The sequence below is a fragment of the Vidua chalybeata genome, chromosome 11 (genome assembly GCF_026979565.1).
Source record: "Vidua chalybeata isolate OUT-0048 chromosome 11, bVidCha1 merged haplotype, whole genome shotgun sequence".
Classification (NCBI taxonomy): domain Eukaryota; kingdom Metazoa; phylum Chordata; class Aves; order Passeriformes; family Viduidae; genus Vidua; species Vidua chalybeata.
Window position 1 is genome coordinate 19,049,654 of NC_071540.1, and position 12,980 is coordinate 19,062,633.

At 55.1% G+C, this 12,980-nt stretch overlaps 1 protein-coding gene across 2 annotated transcripts; it reads right to left on the minus strand.

The window, feature by feature from the left end:
• Positions 1–538: 538 nt before the first annotated feature.
• IRF8 (interferon regulatory factor 8) lies at positions 539–9,977 on the minus strand. 2 transcript variants are annotated; one of them, XM_053953196.1, is made up of 9 exons: positions 9,928–9,977; positions 7,540–7,714; positions 6,298–6,481; positions 5,229–5,317; positions 4,702–4,813; positions 4,375–4,422; positions 3,339–3,725; positions 2,677–2,792; positions 539–1,746 (listed from the first exon to the last, which is right to left on the minus strand). In XM_053953196.1, exons 2-9 carry the CDS (start codon positions 7,711–7,713, stop codon positions 1,576–1,578), a joined length of 1,281 nt encoding a protein of 426 aa, XP_053809171.1. In that variant the 5' UTR covers position 7,714; positions 9,928–9,977; the 3' UTR covers positions 539–1,575. The 2 variants fall into 2 exon arrangements, with proteins under 2 accessions (XP_053809171.1, XP_053809173.1); XM_053953198.1 differs by having other exon boundaries at positions 9,877–9,958.
• Between the last annotated feature and the right edge of the window lie 3,003 nt (positions 9,978–12,980).

Sequence of the window (12,980 nt, forward strand, 5' to 3'; positions counted from 1 at the left end):
AAGAATTTCTTCCAAATATTTAACTGTTGTCAATCCACAAAGCTTTTCTTTGCAATTCCCCTCCCCATGAAGGGGTCACGGGGAATGAGGGAGGCACCTGGCTGTCAGCTGGGATTGCACCACGGCAGGACAGTGGGGAAACGCTCCCGTTTCCCATGGGAAAAGGAAAAGAGGAAGTTCCTGGACACAGCCATAAAGAACTGCCCCCACCCCATGACCTTGAAGCATCACACCCAGCTCAGTGCTGTGGCAGATGAGCAGGGACACATCCTCCTCCTCCTCCTCCTCCTCCCTGGAATGGGGGCTCTCCAAGTGATCCCATTTCCCTCCCTCCATTGCATTACAGCATTTCGACTCCTTTCTTTCCTGCCTGGAGATGAATCCAGGAAGTTCTGGAAGAGGAAGGAGGTGACAGAGGCTTAACACAGACCCCACCACAGGAAAAACCAAATCAGGGGCAAGTCAGAGGTCCCAGACTCCCCCCAGCAGCTCTGAGACCCCACACTCCTTGCACCCAGAAACCACATTGCAAGAGGAATACAAAATATAGCACTTTAATTGCGGGGAGATATAAAAATTTACCCAAAAAAAATCAATAAACCTCAGGCATACAATAAATAGGCAGCTTTGGTGGCACGCACACACGTGCAGTCCTGCTTTGGGAGGCACCAGCAGCTCCCCAGAGCTGGGGGCACACACAGAGGCTGTGAAAATGAGGATTTACACATGGATGACGCTGCCTGGACACGCTTGGGAGAGCCCCACACGTGTGTTTGAGAGGGTGAAGCCAAGCTATTCACACTATGCTGCAATCTTGAAAAATTAAAATTAAAATTCTATATATTTATATAAACTCTGGCTCTGGTCAGGAAAAATTAAGATTCCCAAGTTTTCATAGTCAATATTTACATATAGATATCTGCATCAGTTTCCAAATTTCAATCCACTTTGGTGTGAAAAGAGAAACACATAAATCTCACAGCAAAAAATGAAGAGGGATTTCAGGAATTCTCTTTAGGAGGCACACCCTGCCTTTCACCAGCAGGACTCTTTGAAGGGGGAAAGCTGATTCCTGGATATAATTTCCTAAATCTGAGCATTCCAAGGCTTTTCCAAGAGTCAGCTCCTATCAAACTGCTGCTCTCAGCAAGGTCTGAGTTGCAGGTTGTTGGGGCAGGTGGTTACAGCTGTTGATTTTTGGTTCTGCCTGACTGGCCATTAACAAAGGCAACACAAAGCAAAGCCAACCCTGACCTTCCTGCACAGCTTTGGATGCTCCCTTGTCCCCCAGCCATGAGCTCTAGACAGTCCTGGGACTAGAAAAGTCACTTTTATCATAAATTGTTTACAGGACAAACACTGAACATCCAAGCTGTTTGCTCACGGCAATTTCCACCTCTGGATTTATACAGACCCTGCACTGGAAACAGCAAAGAACAAAACCCAACGTTCAAAAAAAAAAAAAAAATAGAAAAAACCTAAAGGACACTTTTTAGTGTCACTCTTTTAGGACACTCGTGGGACTAATCTGGGTGTGGATAAGCCCAGACTAGCAGGCTGTGAGGGGAGCAGGGCTCAGACTGCGATCTGCTGGTTCTCCCGGAAGAGCGGCCGCGTCGTGCAGATGTCCTGGAAGATCCGGTAGCCCTGGTCGTGCTGGGGCTCCTCAGCCACGGGGAGCATGGGGCTGGAGCTGCAGCTCTTCCCAGCCTCGTCCACCACCTGCCTCAGGTACAGCTGCTCCACCTGGGACAAAGGAAAAAGGTCAGGAGTTGAGTGAGGAGCGTCCGCTTTGGGCATCTCCTGCTGCTCCGTCCAGTGGAGATGGGGTGGGGGACACAGAGCAGAGCACGGGGGGCCAGGTCCTGCCAGGACAGCAGGTCTGGCTCCACAAGCACCTCCAGGAATAAGGGAGCAGCCCCAGGAGCTCCTGCCAGCAGGGATATTGAGGTGCTAGGACAGGCTGGGGGATGTCCCAGCACATCCAGAGTGATCCACTGGGGCAGACATCCAAGACAACAGGAGGTGACGAGGTCAGGAGTTGTGCAGGAGGCACAGGACCAGCCTCTGAGCTTGTAAAATCCCCTCAGGACTTTACAGACCTGGCAGGTCTCTGCTTGCTCGAGAGGGGATGCCACACCCTCCCTGTGCCCTCCCTGTCACATCCAAGAGGCTCCAGAAACCCCCTGTCCTGAGCCTTTTCAACCCTACAACTGCTGCAGCTTCTCCAAGGAGAAGTTTCTGACCAGAGCCACGAGGACTGACCCCACATCCCATCCCCTTCTTCACCCTCCTAGGATCTCCCAACCCCACTGCTGCCAGTCACAGATGTTGACCACACCACTGCCTGATCTTAAATCCACCAGTCCAGGGATTTATTTCCCCATTTCCCAGAGGAAAAGGCAGAAGTCCCAGTGCCAATCAGTGCAGGATCAGGAGGAGAAGGAAAGATTTCCCTGCAGTTCACAGAACTCGTGCCATTAGGGAGTTTCATTTGCCAACCCAGCTCCAGGAATTTGATAATCAGCAGCCCAAGCACCTCTCAGGAGGCTGTGGAAAAGCACCACACTTCCACCCCAATCCAGGCACCCAAATGCCCCGTGGCTGCAGGGGATGGAGCTCTGCTGGCAGAATTCCCACCCTGCCTGGGTCCCTTTTTCTCCCAGCCCCCCGTACCTGGACAAGGATGAGTTTACACCTCAGTGGCACCGCATCTGGGAACTCCTCCCCGAAGCACAGCATGACCCTGCTGTCTGGGAAGCGGCCCTGGTTGTTGTAGTACTGCTGCAGCTCTGCAAGGACAGAGGAAAGCTTGGGATTTGCCCTCCAGAGGCTGCCAGCCTTCCCCTGGGATCCAACACCCCGCAAGGTAAGCTGTGGGCTCAAGCAAAGCCTCCAGCTTTGGGATTTGCCACGTGACCCCAAACACCTTTCCTAGGTCTGGCAGTGTCACCTGCTCATCCTTGGGAACGCAGCAGTGAGGGATTCAAAGTGGTGCAAGGAACAAAGGGCTCCACCCTTTCAACCCCACCACAGGGCCCAAGGGGGTCTCACGCTGGGTTCAAGCCCCAGAAACCCTCTGTGCGTGGTCCCGAGGCTTTGGGATCCCAGAATTACCTCAGCTTTTCCAGGGAGCTTCTGGCCAGAGTCATATCCCTGTTCTCCCATCTCCTCCTCCACCCTCCTGAAGGTTTCCCCACCCCAAACTGCTGCCACCCAGGGCTGCCCACCACATCTGCTGGCTGATCATCTTCAACCAAGCAACGCAGGGATCTATTTCCCACAGGAAAGGGCAGAAATCCTAACAACCAAAGGAAAATCAGGAGGCTCCTACAAACCTCGGAAGAACAAGTTGGTGTCAAAGATCTTCACCACCTCCTCCCGGTCCAGTTTGTTGGGCCTGTCCTTGTAGGCCATGGTGTTGCCACTCCAGAAGACCCTGCCCTGGCACAGCCTCTTGATGAAGATGCCCTGCTTGTTGCTGTGCAGGAGGACACCCCTCTCCAGGTGCCCAAAGAGCTTCCTGGTGATCTGCTTCTGCCGGTCGTTCTGGATGGCGTCGGCCGAGGGGAACCGGACGTGCTCCAGGGCATCGGGGGCGTAGAGCTTCTCCCCATGGCCCGAGGGCTGGCCCAGGGAGATCCTGCAGCCCTCGGAGCACGAGGTGCTGACGTGGCCCACCAGCCTCCCGCTGTAGTAGAAGCTGATCACCATCTGGGAGTAACCTGGGAGGCGATGGACGTGCACGCCCCGTCAGGAAAGGACAAACCTGCCCCTCGCTGCCGTGCCCAAATCCCAAATCTCCTGGGAGCGACGCTCTCTTGGTGGAGGGACGTCTCCAGGGCTGGCCAGCAAGTGAGAGCTCCCAGTATTTACGGGATCGTGGAATGGTTGGGGTTGGAAGAGACCACCCCAGCCCAAGCCCCCTGCCCAGGCAGGGTCACCTGGAGCAGGTGACACAGGAACAAACCCAGGTGGGGTTTGTTCCATGAATTCCTCTCTGAATGTTCCACAACTCCCTGGGCAGCTGTTCCAACTCTCTGACAACCTCCGTGGGAAGTTTTTCCTCATGCTGAGGTGGAACTTCTGGTGGTTTAGTTTATGGCCATGAAATTTATCCAACCTCTTCCTCCTGCCTTTGCTCCACACTCCCCCCATGCCATGGGCAGATCCCCCCATTCCAAAGGCTGCCTGATCCCAGCATCCCAAGCACCAGGCAGGATTCATCCCAGTGTGGAAATGTGGATCATCAGGAGGGTGCAGCACCTCCCAAACCCAAAGCAAAGCATCCCTCAAGGTGGGGGACAGAGTCAGAGCCACCTCCTGCCACCACAACCAGAGAGGGGCACCTGCTGGCCAGGTGAGGTGCCTTACCTGAGTGATACTGCTCGTAGCTGGAGTATCCATTCATCAGGGGCAACGCTGTGGGCACAGAAAGCCAAGCTGAGCCTGCATTCCCAAATCCCAATCCCCCAGCTCAGCTCCCCCCCACACCAACCCCCTCATTTTCTATCCCAGGTTTCCCAGCTCCCACACGGGAAATGCCAGCAAAAAGCTCCCAGCTGGATTTCTTAATGACTGCTTCAAACATTCTTAATAAGGAAGATAAAATCAACTGCTCCCCATTCCGTATCCCTGCACAGGAAGATTTTTCCTGCCCCAAAAATCTCCCAAATGCCACACAAGCTGTCGGCTGCTTACCAGGGCTGGGCTGCTGCACCCACCAGTCGGGTATTGGGGGGTTCCTGCAGGTCTCCTGGGGGGGTGAGGGGCTCCTCTTGATGATGCCCAGGTATTCATCCACGCAGGAGGGCTGTGGGACAGCAGGCACCGGGATCAGAGCGGGTTTGATGCCTCCAGCAAGGCACTTGAAGCGCTCAGGGAGGGCCCAAATGGCACCACCAGCCAATTTTTGGGGGTTGGAAAGGCCAAGTGTGGCATTGCCCAGGCTGTAGATCTGAGTAAGACCCTCAAGAGCTACAGAGGGCGAGCAGCCAGGTGTGACAAGGCCAAGAAGGGGCACAGAGCTGTGACAGACTCATCCCCAGTGAAGCTCTCTCCCAGCTGGACGCACAAGGAAAGCGGGAGCCAACATCAGAGCCGTGCCCCGCTGCTGGCTCACCCGAACGAGCTGCAAACCCAAGGCTGCAGCTTTGCAGAGGGAATTCTGGGCAAGGCAGCGCTTTCCCCAACCAGCCCCAACCCCTGCAGCCAGGGTGAGGCCTCACCTCTTTGATGAGGTCATCGATGGCAGAGGAGCTGCAGTCCATCTCCGGGACATCGGCCAGGCCGCCCCCGTTGGCAACCCCTGCTTTGCCTGCAAGGAGAAGTGGGGCTGCAGTGAGAACACCCACACTTGCCAAGCTCATCTTGAAGGGTTTTGGAAACCTTTCACCCAGTGAAAGTTATGAAACCAGGAACCACAGCAGAGCCATATAACAAAACCTTGGAGAGGCTCACAGCCCCTCCAGAGCTGCTTGTTTGGGGCCAAAAATCACTTTACAACTCATTTCCCCCCTGCACAGCGACCAGCAGCAAGAAAAATCAAAAGCCTGGCTGGTGACAGAGACAGAGCTGGAGCAGAGGAGGGGGTTTGGGGTTTTTTTGAGCACCCCAGAGACTGGGGCTGGGGCTGCTGCTTCTCTTTTTTCCACCAGCCACCCCAGTGCAGTGGTGCTGCTGGTGGGAACCTGCAGTGCCATTTGCATAGTGGCAGCACAGCCCCTGTGTGAACGGGCTGGAGGGGACAGAAATGCTAAAGGCAGATTTCCTGACTGCAAAAATCATTCTTTTTTTTTTTTTTTTTTGCAAGTTTTTAACTTAAAAAAAAAAAGGACAAAGCACACAGGCTCTCCTAACCACAAATAGAGTTATAGTTAGTGTGAGCTGAGCCACACCGGACATCAGAGCAGCTCTCTGCAAAATTATTGCTCCTCCAGCAAGAAAAGGGATTTATTGCAGCTTCCCCACCATCCTCACAGGGCAGGGGGTTGGGAAGAAAAAAAGGTTGAGGCTTTTTTCCCTGCTTCCAGGCAGGGAAGGTGGAATTTGCCCCTGGTGGATGGGAGCTCCCAGGAGGCTGCAGCTGTCCCACATTTCCTAGGGGTTTAAGGGGTTAAAAAAAAAAAACCAAGCCTGGCCTTTCTCCTCCCCTCCCTGTCACCCCAGGGGGACACCTGCAGAGCAGGAGGAGCACAGAGGCAGAGCAGGGGCTGGCCAGGAAGCCTTGCTCAGGTGCAGGGCTGTGCTCACAGGCTGCACCCACAGCAGGGCTCAGTCCTTTCCTGGGCAACTCACACTTCTGCTCCTCCTCTGGCACGATCCTGTAGACCTTGTAGGGCTCGGAGATGTCCAGCTGGGACCTGTCTGTCACCTCCTCAAAGTCAGGGCTCTTGTTGAGAGCGCAGCGAAGCCGCGTCTTCCACGTGGCCGGCTCCGCTTTGTCGCCTTCCTTGAACTTGCCTTTGAAAACAGCCCAGGCCTAAAGCAAAGAATGAAAAAAAAAAACCCAAAAAAACCCTAAGAAAATCCTCCCTGTGAGCCCTACAAAGCCTCTCAGGGAGGAAGAGCTGGGGTGGCAGAGAGCATTTTGCATCTTGCACCCTCCCTCGAGCATCTCTTGGGGATTTGCTGTTTCACTCCTAGACTGCGGCCACCTGCACGGCCACCACACCTGGGGGGGGGGGTTTGGGGTGCAGAGCAGCACCACCTGCCTCAGAAATGCAGAAAAGGCTTTCAAAAGCCAGGTTTTCAAAAAGCAGAGGTCAAAATCATCACCTGTGGCTTCACTTGTGCACCTACGGGTCAGGAGCTGCTGGGAGCACAAGGAATCGCTGCTCAATTAAAAATCCAAGTAAACCTCATTTTTTCAGCTCCTGACTGATAAATTAATAAATAAATAAACTGGTCTCCCTGAGATCAGAACAAAATGTGTGCTTCTGGTAGGAGAACATATTTTCCCACTGAAAGAAGAATGAAAAATGTAACATTTTTTTAAATATACATATTGATTTCCCTTATAGATATTTTTATATTTTCAGAGGGCTGAGTTCAAGGCTATCCTTATAACTCTGTGCTCTCAAACCACTTCTTACTGAAATTAAACTCCTTCACCAGTACAGATACTTGGAAGTGGGGTCAGAGGGAAGGGAATTCCTGAAGAAGACCTGAACTTTTTGCTTCAGCTTGGAATTTTCCCATTTTTTCCAAAACTGGAAACCCCCCTTCAGTGAAATCCTTCCTTCCCACCTACAAAATCTTTTTAGTTTTTATAATATAAACCCAGCATTTTTTTCAAGAGAAGCTGATGAGAAGTTTAGAGCAGGTCAACAGCTGCTTCTCAACATCACACCTGGATTCAAACACGCTGAAAGCAAACCTAAAACTGGCCCTAACTTTCGATAAAAAGAAATAAATCATCCCCAAAAAATAAATAAATAAATAAATAAATAAAGCCCACCCTGGGGACCAACAGCAGCATCTCCTGCAAGGTTTAAAGACGTAAAACCCAGAGAAAAGGCACCGACAACCTGTCCCTACCTTGAAGATAGAAGCATCCACCTCCTGGTTGTAGTCCTGCTTGCCGGCGTGCTTCCAGGGGATGCGGAACATGGATTTCTCCTCGTTCTCCCAGATGAGCCCCGCGTAGAGCTCGCTGTCGATCTGCTCGATCAGCCACTGCCGCAGCCGCCGGCCGCCGTTGCGGTCGCACATCCTGCGGGGACACGGGGTCCAGCCCAGCCCTGCCAGCCCTGCCAGCCCTGCCATCCCTGCCAGCCCTGCCAGCTCTGCCATCCCTGCCAGCCCTGCCAGCCCTGCCAGCTCTGCCAGCCCTGCCATCCCTGCCAGCTCTGCCAGCCCTGCCATCCCTGCCAGCCCTGCCATCCCTGCCAGCTCTGCCAGCCCTGCCATCCCTGCCAGCCCTGCCATCCCTGCCAGCTCTGCCATCCCTGCCATCCCTGCCAGCTCTGCCACTTCCACCCCGGCGCAGGGACTGGGGCTGCTTTGCCCCGTGCTCAGCTGGCAGCAGGCGGGCACCACCCGCAGCCCCCCCACTCCCCCCGTGCCAACATCTGCCCACAGAACGGGATGATTTTAAAGTCCCTTCCAGCCCAAACCCTTCTGGCGTCCCACAGCTCCATAATTCTAAGAGCAGAACATGCCCAGCCCACACCCACACCCCCTGCTTCTTTTAAAACGTAAAAAAAAAAAAAAAAAAAAAGAAAAATCAAGGCAATTTCCTTCTGAGTTACTACAAATTCTTCCTCCAGCTCTACCAAAGTTCCGCTCCCAGAAGCGGCTGACTCAGTGCTCTGCTTATTCCTATTTTGCTGCAGGATAAATCAGAGGAAGCAGATGGAAGGGGATTAAAGCCCCCAGCTGTGCTGTCACCTGAGCAAGTGACACTGGGCAGGCCAGGCTGGGGGCCCAGAGCTGTCCCTGGCTGGTCCTGGCACAAGGATTTGTCCCAGAGGGGGCAGCAAGCACTGCTTCTGTCCTCTCACCAAGCACTATTTGGGGAGCAAATGCCAGCTCCAAACTGCATCAGGGATAAGGAACACAAGTGGAAGCAAAGTGCCAGGCTCAACCCTCCCTGTCACCTCCATGCCATGACAGGAGCTGGTGGCCTGGCAGAAGTGATCAGCAGCCCCTGAATCAACTTCCCCGGCATTTTGGGCTCTACATTTTACAGGACTGCCTCTCCCTCTTTCGTTGGTTATTTACTGCCCCGCTGGAAGATTTTTGGGCAGAAAACAAGGATGCTCCCAGCACAGCCTGAGAGCCAGTGGTGCCTGCTTTGCCATGGGCTCCCACCAGCTCAGTGCCACCAAATTCCATCCCTTCTACATGGCCCTGGCTGCTCAGAGCACAAGCCCCTGGTTTTTAGGGACGGTGAGCACCAACACCACCGGCCAAAACACCACAGAGGGCACAGCTCTGGAGGATGCCAGCTGGATGTCCCAAAGGACATGCCACAGCTCATCCCTGGAGGAACGGGGGCACACGCAGCCTCTCTGGGGGCTCCAGCACCTGAGTGATGCCAAAAGGGAAGAACCCGAGAAATCCCGCAGAAATGGGACACTTCTTTTCCTAGAAAGCTCCTTCCCATCACTGCCGGAGGCCGGAGCTCCATCTCCCTCCCCGAGAGGGAGTCACACGCTCGGGACAACATCAAGGAGCCCGCTGGCAACCGGGCTGGCAGCGGCAGCCCCGCGGCTCCAACCCGCCCATCCCGGGCTCGGTTCCTTGCGCAGGGGACCACGAGATGGGGACTTCCCGCACCCCTGCCCTTCTCGGCAGCCCGCAGGCGTGCGGGTAACCGGGCTAGGGCGCGGGACCTGCCCCAGCCTTTCCGCCGCTCGCTGCCGGTGCCTTGCCGGTGTCCTCTCACAGAGGATGCCGGTGCAGGACGCGATCCTGCGGCAGGTGCCTGCCCTCCCACGGGGGATGCCGGTGCCTGTCCCCTGCCGGGTCCCTGCCCTCCCACGGGGGATGGGGATGCCGGTGCCGGTCCCTATCCCCTGCCCCAGTCCTCCCCCGGGGGATGCCGATGCCGGTCCCTGCCTTCCCCCGGCCGGTCCCTGCCTTCCCCCGGGGGATGCCAATGCCGGTCCCTGTCCCCCGGTGTCCCCCGGCCGGTCCCTGCCCTCCCCCGGGGGATGCTGATGCCGGTCCCTGCCCTCCCCCGGGGGATGCTGATGCCGGTCCCTGTCCCCCGGCCGGTCCCTGCCCTCCCCCGGGGGATGCCGGTGCCGGTCCCTGTCCCCCGGCCGGTCCCTGCCCTGCCCCGGGGGATGCTGATGCCGGTCCCTGCCCTCCCCCGGGGGATGCTGATGCCGGTCCCTGCCCTCCCCCGGGGGATGCCGATGCCGGTACCTGTTCCCCGGCCGGTCCCTGCCCTCCCCCGGGGGATGCCGATGCCGGTACCTGTTCCCCGGCCGGTCCCGGTGCCGTTCCCGTTTCCGCGCTCCCGGTGCCGCGCCCGCGGTTTCCCCGCGCTCATCTAATATACCGGCGAGATTATGCGGCCACGCCCACTGCCACGCCCTCTCTAAGCTCCGCCAATCACCGACTCCTCCCCGCTCCCGCCCTACCCAATGGGGAGGCGGGGCCGCGCGGAGCTGGCCAATGGGGAGCGTCCCGGCGGGGCGCGCGCCGCAGTTTCTCTTAAAGCGCGGCTTTCCCCGAAATCAGCTGACCGGGAGGGGGCGGGGCCGGGGCGGGAGGGGCGGGGCCGGGGCGGGAGGGGCGGGGCCGGGGCGGGAGGGGGCGTGGTTAACCCGCCCCTATCCCGGGTCTGTCCCGGGCCGGTCCCAAGTCAATCCATTCCCAGTTCCAGCCCAGTTTCCCCAGTCCCAGAGCAGTCTTCCCAGAGCCAGACTGGTCCCTCCCCAGTCCCAGACCAATTCCCCAGTTCCAGACCAGTCCCTCCCCAGCCCATAAACAGTATATCCCCAAACAGACCTCCCCAACTCCAGACCAGTCTTCCCAGTCCCAGATCAGTTTCCCCAATCCCAGACCAGTTTCCCCAATCCCAGATCAGTTTCCCCAATCCCAAATCAGTTTCCCCAGTCCCAGACCAGTTTCCCCAATCCCAAATCAGTTTCCCCAATCCCAGATCAGTTTCCCCAGTCCCAGATCAGTTTCCCCAATCCCAAATCAGTTTCCCCAATCCCAGATCAGTTTCCCCAGTCCCAGACCAGTTTCCCCAATCCCAAATCAGTTTCCCCAATCCCAGACCAGTTTCCCCAATCCCAGACCAGTTTCCCCAATCCCAAATCAGTTTCCCCAATCCCAGATCAGTTTCCCCAATCCCAAATCAGTTTCCCCAATCCCAGATCAGCTTCCCCAGTCCCAGACCAGTTTCCCCAATCCCAGATCAGCTTCCCCAGTCCCAGACCAGTTTCCCCAGTACCAGACCAGTTTCTGCAGTCCCAGACCAGTTTCCCCAATCCCAGATCAATTTCCCAAATCCCAGATCAGTTTCCCCACTCTCAAATCAGTTTCCCCAGTCCCAGACAAGTTTCCCCAATCCCAGATCAGTTTCCCCAGTTCCAGATCAGTTTCCCGAATCCCAGATCAGTTTCCCCAGTTCCAGATCAGTTTCCCCAATCCCAGATCAGTTTCCCCAGTACCAGACCAGTTTCCCCAGTCCCAGACCAGTTTTCCCAGTCCCAGACTGGTCACTCTCCAGTCCCAGGTCATTCTATTCCCAATCCCAAATCAGCCTTCCCAGTCTCAGACCAGTGCCCCCAGTGCCACTCCCAGGCCGCTTTCCCCAGCCCCAGTCTGGTCCATCCCCAGTCCCAGTTTAGTTTGGGCAGTTCCCATTTCCTTTGTGGATCAACCCCAGTCCCGGATCATTCCCTCCCTGCCCGCCCCAGCAGTTCCCACTGTTCCCAGTCCAAATTTGGTGTCCTGACTTTGCCCCAGCCCAGCCAAACCCAGCCAGACCCACCAGAGCATAAAGCACCATCTGCAGCCTGACTTCAGAGGGGGTTTTTTTGTTGGTTTTTTTTTTTTTTTTTTTTTTGGGATTACCAGCTTACACACACATTTCTTGGAAGAAAACCATAATTACTCCCACGTGGGTAATACAGAGAAATGGGAAATGGATGGAGCTGCACAGATGGTTTAATAAAAATAACGCTCTGAGGTGCACAACCTTTCCTGTCATTTCTAATAAAGAATGGCTGGAATGGGCCTTGTTTTTAAACACCCCACTGATCCTCATTGGATCCCCCCAGGAGATTTGGGATGAGCCAAAAAAACATCTTCTGCCATCAGATACAGTCAGGAGGATTCATGTTCTTTTGGGGCCAAAAATACAATTTTAAGCTTTGCTTATTGGTGGGGCTTTGCATCACCACCTCCCCTTGCCAGATAGAGACCGTCCTGTAAAAAAAACCTCTTTGTTTTGTTAAAATTCTGGGAAACCTGTGATATTTTAAAGGGTCTGCACACCACCAAACTCTCCATCCCCTCTGGAGACCAAAAACCTCGAGATCCACTGCAATGGAGCGAGGTGACTTCATCATCCCCACCTTCATTTTGGCTCTGCAGCTTCAGAGGCAGCCTGGAAAGGTAAATCCAAATTCCCTGGGGGCGAGGAGGGAATTTTTTTATCCTGTGGGGAGGATAAAAAAAAAAAATGAACCCCATTAAAATAGGGTTTTGGGCAATTGAAATAGGCTGGGAGATGCCCCACAGCCCTGTTTGCTGCTGGGAAGGGAAGATGAGCACGCCAGCAGCGCCAGGAACGTGTTGGGAACAATTTCCCCGTGTCAATCACGCTCCAGCAGAGCCCATTTCCCCGTGCCAGAGGCACCAGGATTTTGGGAAGGCTGATGTGGGACAGCAGAGCCCAGCAGCCACGTGTGAAGTGCTTTTGGCAAGGTCCAAAAAGTGGAAATCCAGCCCAGTTTCACCTGTTTGGGGTTTGCTCCCAGCTCCCCGAATTCCTAAAGCCACCTCAGGTCCCACTGATGGAGACAAGAGTGGAAAAATAGATATATTCACCTGGGATAGCCCTCAAACCCAGGGAGATTCGGGTGAGGAGGGGATTTTTGGGGAGTGGTTCTTGCTGTGATGTCAGGCACGGAGGGTGCTGCTGCTCTGGGGAAGCATTCCCTGTGATTCCCCAAATCTGGGGGATTTTCCCAGCTTTGGCTTCGGTGCTGTGGTTCCCTGGGAATGTTTGAAGCCCGGGCTGTGGAGCTTATCACACCCCCTGCACATCTAATCTCTGCTTATCACCCATCTCCAATGACTTCCTATTAACTCCCACTTTCTTCTCTTTTCTCTTCCTGCGTGCAAGTTCCATTTTTCTGCTTCCTGAAATGAAAACAGAGGCTTTAAATCCAATATTGATCCCTGAGCTGATTGCTCAGCCTCCCTTCAACCCACTCCATCAACAGCCTCCATCTCATTAATTGCTTTCCCATTACTTCCATGTGGAATAACAGCCACAGGGACCTTTT